General features: G+C 33.8%; 1 protein-coding gene and 1 pseudogene across 1 annotated transcript; both read right to left on the bottom strand.

Moving 5' to 3' along the window:
* Window positions 1-384: 384 nt before the first annotated feature.
* LOC149252688 (peroxidase 27-like) lies at window positions 385-1,677 on the bottom strand. The gene is made up of 4 exons (XM_089456704.1): window positions 1,453-1,677; window positions 1,145-1,333; window positions 867-1,032; window positions 385-785 (listed from the first exon to the last, which is right to left on the bottom strand). Exons 1-4 carry the CDS (start codon window positions 1,675-1,677, stop codon window positions 385-387), a joined length of 981 nt encoding a protein of 326 aa, XP_089312830.1.
* Window positions 1,678-5,418: 3,741 nt separating this feature from the next.
* On the bottom strand, window positions 5,419-7,425 carry LOC149252687 (luminal-binding protein 5-like; annotated as a pseudogene).
* Between the last annotated feature and the right edge of the window lie 1,049 nt (window positions 7,426-8,474).

Genomic DNA, 8,474 nt, shown 5'->3' with positions numbered 1-8,474 from the left:
TTAATCTAAAATTAATTTGGTAAAATTAAAAAAATTAAAATATATATATATATATATATAATTTATTTTTCAAAATAATTAATGTTAAAAGATTTAAATATGAACATCGATCAGACAATATTAAGGTGCGTTAAACATTTGATTTTTTATAAGAATCTAAATGGTCTGTGATGTCGTGATGAAATAGACAATACACCTTTCCAATATCACGAGGAGGAAATAGACAATACACATTCATTGCTTCGACAAAGCAGAGAGCTGCACCTTACAGTTGATGCTGAAATGTTCGTAAATTTATAAAAAGAGAGTAACGAATGCAGGCGTTGGGCAAGGGGATTGCCAATAAATTCAAAGAAAATCAAATCAAAGAATATCGAGGCCAAGTTAATTTATAAAAGCACAATGTCCTCGAATTTGCCCTGCAGTGCCTGTTAGGACACCGATTTTGCCCATCTTTTCCATCGACGTTGCAAAATCTGAGAAGAACGACGGGCCCTGTAATTCCGTGTTGACATATGCTTTTGCCTCGTTGTTGGTTACCAGCGCAGCATCGGAATGAAAGAGGCCTCTATTCTTCTTTACATTCATGTAATAATTGGTGTCAAATGTTCGAAAGCTACCGGGATCCATCTCTACTATCGTCTTACTGTCCCCAGGCTTGCATTTTATCTTCAATTGAGCAGCATAATATTTGTCTAGGGATGGATCCGTATCCCCTTTTCCTGTAAAATTGTAAAGCCTGCTGCTAAAGGAGCTGCAGTGGGACGTCCCTATTGTGTGGGCGCCTGTTGTTATACATAAGTCAATGCGAATAACAACCAAATGAAATAATAAATGAGTATCGATCGAAGTATTGGATTAATTACCTGATAACACAACAAGGTCCTTAACATCAAGACCATTGCTAGCAAACATTGATGTGAGCTGCGAGAAATTCGCGAATGGTGGAGGAAGTTCAGTGAGAGCTTCGTTCGCGATAGACACCATTCCATCTCTGCGTCCCGTTGGAACGTTCCAGAATGGTCCACCCAACTAATATTTTGAATTACAAATACAAACCATATTAGTGGTTGCCGAAGAAATATGATAATTGAAGAGGAAAGGAAATGTAAGGGATGCATTATGATTGAACAGAGAGTGTTACCATATGAACAGCATCCCGTGCGACGAGTGCAAGAATATCAGCGCATGACACCACTCCCGGGCACAACTTCTCCACTGCAGCTTTGGCTGCGTCGATGACTTGAAATCCTCTGAGAGTGACATTCGGAATCGAATCCTTTTCCGCTTTCGATGAATTCGTTGAATTCAAGAGCACCGATCCATCGCAACCCTTCATCCAGTTAAACATATCTATTTACTAATCCAAAAAAGGCCATAAATACTATTCTTGTTCAATGCACTATTATTGGTACTTAAATATATCGCAGATGAAACCTTAAAGATACTCACTCTGACGAAGCAGTCATGAAAGTGCATTCTGAGAAGAGGAGCCGCCAGAGTCGGGGCTTTGGAAATGTACTGTCCAACTACACTCTCTACTGTGTTATAAACTGTGGGGCAAGTCTTGTCATAGAAGTTCAGCGCGAGTCCTCCACCTTCATCCGAAAATACACAGGAGAATAAAAGAAGACTAGCAAGTGCGGCAATCAGATTTCTAACTGTAGTTGTCTTCATGATATTCCCAAATGAAGAATTCTATGCAAAATGGAATTCTATTATATTCCTATGACATAGGCTTGGTAACAAAGCTATTAGTATTTATACATTGAGTAGTTGCGTGGAGTTGCGTGTTGATCTAATCAACGCAGGCAAAAGATGAGATAAGGAACTCTTACAATTGGAGTTGGTTGATATGCCAAAGCCATCGTAGCTGGTATTCTTGTGAACCATTTCGCAAGGCATACTTCATATTAATTGTTTATAAATCTAATTGACATGTTCACAAGCGTCGCATTGTTTATATGGCGCTTTATCTTCATACACGCTCTCGATCATTGGGCTATCTTATCCTTTTCTGATTTTCGTTAGCTGGCACATTGACACTGGCTGCGTCTTCCCTCCACGACTCAAATAAATTTCCCTAATTCGTAAAGTAACATAGCATATACAAGCGAAAAACCATCCATGCGTACATTGTCGGATCATATGGTTTGGATTTGTCAATCCAACGGTATCTTGCGCTTTCCGTCGGATCATTACAATTATATATATTTATATTTATATTTATATTTATATTTATTATAGCCATTCTTGAATTTGGATAAGAAATTTTTAAAAATCTTAATTATTTAATCATATTTTTGATAAAGAAAATGAATTCAGCACCATCAAAAATTTCAGACACCCAATGTCTTGAAGTTTTACAGCTATAACTTGAATTTACAAAAAAATCTACCAAATTTTATCAAAATCTGGCCCAAATTTATACTAGCAATTGCCAGAAAGGTGCAGAAAGAGACCAATAGATATGTTGATTGAAATAATTGTATTTTGGCTTAAAATAATAAATGTTATAATAATTCAATCATTCAAACTAAACCTAATCAATAAATTGGCTAAAATAAAATAAATCCTTAATTGAAATTATACAAATTATTTTTTTTGTTTCTCTAGATTATCTATATAATAAAATCCAATCAATCATTCAAAATAAGTCAAGTCAATAAATTTCCCAAATTAAATTCCAACTAATCAAAATTATTTGGGAATATATATGTATAACCCAATAAAAAAATTATATTTATATGGTACAAAAAATAAAATAAAAAATTCTAATGGAATTAAATAAATACGAAACCATAGAAATTAAAAATTACTATTTATGATTAAGTGTTGGAAATTTTAACATAATAGGAACACATTTTTTTCACCCAAATTAAAATTATTTTTTAATAATAAATCAAACATTGGAAATATCAACATGATAGAATTTAGCAGGAAAAAACTTGCTAAACAATAGAAGATTTTATTTATAATTTATACTATTTAACTATTCAAATTGATATATCAAATTATTTTTTTTATATTAATATTTATAAATAAAAGAGAAGAAAATATTAATATTAATCATTTATATACTTTTAAATTTAAATAATTTTATATTAATATTTATAAATAAAAGAAAAGAAAATATTAATATTAATCATTTATATACTTTTAAATTTAAATAATTTTTTTTAATAAACTATATAAAAATAATAATCTAATTTTAGAGACATGTTAAATAGAATAAAATAAAAAATAAGCTAAAAAGAAACTCTACTTTTCCTAAACATCTTACTTAAAAAAGAAAAAGCAGCAACACAACCAAATTAAATGAAAAACATAGAATTAATTAGCCAGTCATGCTTTATACATAAGATGTGGCACACAAGCAATGTGGGAGATGTTAGTTGACAATATTGAGAAGCTTAAAGTCTAACATCTCATCATCATCAATAAAACATGGACTCAAACATTTGCATTTGATTGTATGAAATTAAAACCTTTAATTTTAAATTGAAACTCGTAGGTTGAACTATCCATTTAAAATATATATATATATATATATATGAATATAATAAATGCTATTAAATTTTTATAATATATTTTTAGATATTATTATTATGTTAGTATTATATATAATAGTGTGTATTTAAAATTAATTTAAATACATTATATTTTTTAAGAATTTAATTTTTTATATTGAATTATATGATATTTATTTTTTATAATTATATATTAATCTACAATTTTATTTTAAAAATGTATTTTTTCATTAAATATAATAAATATAAAAATGTAATTTTTAATTGAAATTAATCCATTATAATTTTAAGTTATAAAAATGTTTTTTTTCATCAAATATAATAAATATAAAATTGTAAATTTTAATTGAAATTAATCCATTATAATTATAAGTTATAAAAATGGTTTTTTTCCATCAAATATAATAAATATAAAATTGTAAATTTTAATTGAAATTAATCCATTATATTACAATAATTGTTTAGGTACACGATGAACTAAGAGATGTAACCAGCACAACATAACTATGACAGATATAACCAGCACAACACAACAATGACAGATGTAACCAACACAACAAAAAAGGTAGACTCGCCTAACTAATTATTACTTGCAATTGCCCTTGCCCCAAAAAGTGAAAAACTTACAGATAGGTTGTTTTTTATATTGGACAAGGAACACATTTGTACATTGGTTTTGTTTTTTAAATTGGAAAAATTGTAGAAGTTTTTTAAATTGGACATGTATTTTATATTGGACAAGGAACGCATTTGTACATTGGTTTTGTTTTTTAAATTGGAAAAATTGTACAGGTTTTTTAAATTGGACAAGGAACACATTTGTACATTGGTTTTGGTTTCCAAGTGTGAGCTGGTTTTGGTTTCCAAGTATGAGAGTTGAGAGCTATGGATGTTTTTTAAATTAGAAAAATTGTAAAGGTTTTTTAAGTTGGACAAGGAACGCATTTGTACATTGGTTTCCAAATGTGAGAGATTAATGGATATTTTGAAGCACACATCATTCATCATATCATTCATCTTTGTTCACTGATCACCTTGAACAACATAATACCTTCCAGCAGACAACAACATAATACCTTCATTGTTGACTGATCACCTTGAACAACATAATAACTTCCAGCATAATAGTATTTCTGTGGGGAAAATTAGTCTTCAACTCTTGCTAAATGGTCTTAGAGACCTATAGAAGCCAAATGGTTTTAGAGACATACTACACTACTATGGTTTGTTCTTTGTTAATTCTCGAATGTACTTATGATGGCCGAATAAAAATATGATATGTAAATTAGCCCATAACGAAAGCAAATATAATATGTAAATTAGCTCACACTGAACCCACTGCATTCCTTCCATAGATTCCAAAAAGTCAAAAACACAGATTGTTGCATTGAACCCACTACATTCTTTCCATAGATTCCAAAAAACTAAAAACACAGGTTGTTGCATTCTTTTGAATGGAAATTCAGAAACATAAAATTAGACAATCAAATGGCCAAAATTGCAACAACAAATTGAACAAAATATCATTATACCAAAAATGAGTATTCACATAAAGAAGAGCTCAAAATAGTTCCTTTCCAAAAAAGAGCTCAAGTGAATTCCTTTCCACCAAGTACACCACAATACCAAGTACACCACATCACCAATAGGTGTGAAATTGTTGGCATTATCTTGATGCCAAATTTCTCATCCTTTAATAGGTGATTTACTGGTCTGAATGTTCAACTATTACATTAGTATTAACATAAAAAATAAATCGATAATATTTGTTTTCTGCAGAAGCAATTTCATCCTACACTATTTGCGCTTTCCATAGCCACAAATTTCATCCTAAAAGCTACAGTGTTTTATATTGCTCAAAACCAAAATCCAACAACAAAAACACCCATTTAAAGTTCGTCATTGGAATCATCATCATCAGTGTCTCCTTCAGAGGAGGATCCCCCTAATTGTTGATAAACTGTTGATAAACTTTGGTCACAAGAGGGTTGCAAACATACTCCACTTCCTTGAGCTTCTCCTCATAATCTTCCTTCTTGGCTGACTGGTTCTTGTCCAACCATTCGAAAGCCTCCTTCAATGCTGCATCTATTTTCTCCTTATCATTGGAGTCGATTTTTTCAGGAAGCTTTTCCTTGTCATTAATTGTGTTTTTCATATTATAAACATATGTTTCCAAACCGTTACGGGCACCAATACGTTCCTTGACATTTTTGTCCTCCTCTACGAACTCTTCGGCCTCTCTCACCATTCTTTCAATTTCCTCTTGGCGCAGTCTTCCTTTGTCCTTTGTGATGGTGATTTTCTCATATTTTTCAGTGCCCTTGTCCTCTGCTTTAACATTCAAGATACCATTGGCATCCACTTCAAATGTAACTTCAATTTGAGGAACTCCCCTACCAACATATTACAGGTTTGGTTCTCTGGTCCACCAGATTTGACACACCAAAAATAGAAACATGAACAAAGGAATAGAAAAAAACCTTTGAGCCAGAGGAATTCCAGAGAGCTCAAATCTCCCAAGTTCTCTACAATATTTTCTTAAACTTCGTTCACCTTCGAAGACCTGCAAAGGAAAATGACTGAGTCAATCATCCTCCATAAGCTCGTGCTATTGTAAAAATTGAAATAACCCATCAGGTAGTTTTTAGAAGAACGATAGAAAAGATTTTAGACCAACCTGAATTGACATGGTTGTCTGTTGGTCCTGATAAGTTGTAAAAACCTGAGACTTCTTTGTAGGAATAACACTGTTCCTTGGAATTAGCTTTGTCGTCACTCCACCAACAGTCTCAATACCCAAGGTTAGAGGAGCCATATCCAGTAAAAGTATTTCTGCACATAAATAAGGGCAAAAAGATTTCAAATTGCTGGATAAAAAACTAAAAATTCGTTCGGATCTGAACAGTATAAAATGCAGAAACTGTGGACCTACTTTACCTTTAGTTTCTTCTCCACCTTCTCCACTAAGAATGCTACCTTGCACTACTGCACCAAATGCAACGGCCTCATCAGGGTTTACACCCTTGTTTGGCTCTTTTCCATCAAAGAAATCCTTGAGCAGTTGCTGAACTTTAAGAATATAGGTACTTCCACCAAAAAAAACAATCTCATCAATCTGATGCTTCTCTAGACCAGCATCATCCATGGCCTTCTGAACATGACCCATGGTTTTTCTAAAAGGGTCATTGTTCATCCCCTCAAAGCGAGCCCTAGTAAGAGGCTCAGAAAAGTCTATGTCATCGAAGAGAGACTCGATCTCTACTCGACCTAGTGTTGGATACTCAAGGCTCTTTTAGCACGCTCAGCTTCCCTTCTTAGTTTTCCCAACGCTCTGTTATCCTTACTAATATCCTTTCCGTGCTTTTTCTTGATCAATTTGATGAAATATTCCATTATCCTTTGGTCAAAGTCCTCACCTGCATATTAGTGTACATCCACTTGCATATTAGTGTACATCCCAATAAGTTCAAAGCTCAAAAGACAACCAAAAAAGTCAATGATAACCACCGTCGTAATGTACAACTGTCAGATAGATTACCTCCAAGATGGGTATCACCATTTGTAGCGAAAACCTCAAAAACTCCATTGTCAATAGTCAGAATGCTACCTTCAAATTGTATTTCAATGGGTGATTAAAAACCCATAAAACTTAAAATAGAGGATTTCATCACCACAATAGCACCCTTCAGCATAAAACATCATCCCATGTGGGTGAGTGAAAACCCATAAAACTTAAAACAGAGGATTTCATCACCATAAGTAAGGTCCATGCACACCATAGCCTTTATGGCAATAGACTACTAAAAGTCCAAAATGGTTTTGTATTAAGGCTGCTACTATGAACCAGTACAGGGAGAATACATCCATATTCGTTGAGAAGCAAAGCATCCATTGAAAAGCCCCGAGTCAAATTATTCATATCATATTCCTGCACTGTATCATCGAGGACAACACAATATGCTCAAGAACAAAGCACCCTTGAATATAGATTTATATATATACGCATTGTAGTTGATATGGCCACCAAGGATTCTCCCTACAATAATAGTAAAACAAGAAAGAAAGCAATCGATTTAAGAACGTATCAAATCTTATCGATTTAAGGGGCTTTCATGACAGGATTGGCCTTGAGAATGGCGAGGCGGCTGGTGGTCTTGTAGTAAAAAGAGCAGTCATGCATATCAAAGTACCTGTGTTGAGCGCATAAAAGGTCACCACAGCGACACTTAAAGCCCGTCAAATGGTGCCTGCCTTTTGCACTAAAAATACCTTTTCTTGCTCTTTCTCGGCTGCTCCTTGTCCTGTTTATGTTTCTCCACCTCTTGTTATGCCGAGCTGGATGGGGCGGTGCCAATGGTCGTCTCCACTGCTGCTACTGCTTCCACCATCCGTGCATCACTACTCGAGGGCACCAACACCGCGGGAAGCGAAATCTATGGGTATTTCGCCCCATTGCTTAGCTCTTACATTCGAGTCCCTCGAGATCTTCTTCCCCAGGTGACTGTAAAATTCCTCCATGAGGGCTGCTTCAAGATCTTCGTCACTCACATCTAAAATGTAGAAACTTCAAGCCCCAATCTCATCAAACGCTGGCCGCAAATTTACTTGTTATCTCCAGAAAAACCCAATTCAATTGGCCACAAATTTCCCTGTTATCTCCAGAAAAACCCAATTCAATTTGGTCATTATCAATGTGTATAGGAGTAGGAGGACGACCAATACAGAGGTCGTGTAATAGGAAAAGTCCATTATGAAAAACTAGAGGAAAGTTACCATGAGGCACTTACAAAGCCTCAGACCTCAGAATGATTCTCATAACTCGCGCGTAGGAAATTTCCTTTCCCGTGTAGATCAAATCCATAGTATACACCATGGCTGTCGTGGACAACAATGAGAAGTGAAAAATGAAAACTATGTAGGCCTCTAGAATTACAAACAAAT

The sequence above is a fragment of the Pinus tabuliformis genome, chromosome 7 (genome assembly GCF_031772625.1).
Source record: "Pinus tabuliformis cultivar Carrire ecotype Pingquan chromosome 7, CPIR1, whole genome shotgun sequence".
NCBI lineage: Eukaryota > Viridiplantae > Streptophyta > Pinopsida > Pinales > Pinaceae > Pinus > Pinus tabuliformis.
Note: the sequence above shows the minus strand (reverse complement) of the source record. Positions and strands in the feature narration are given on the sequence as shown.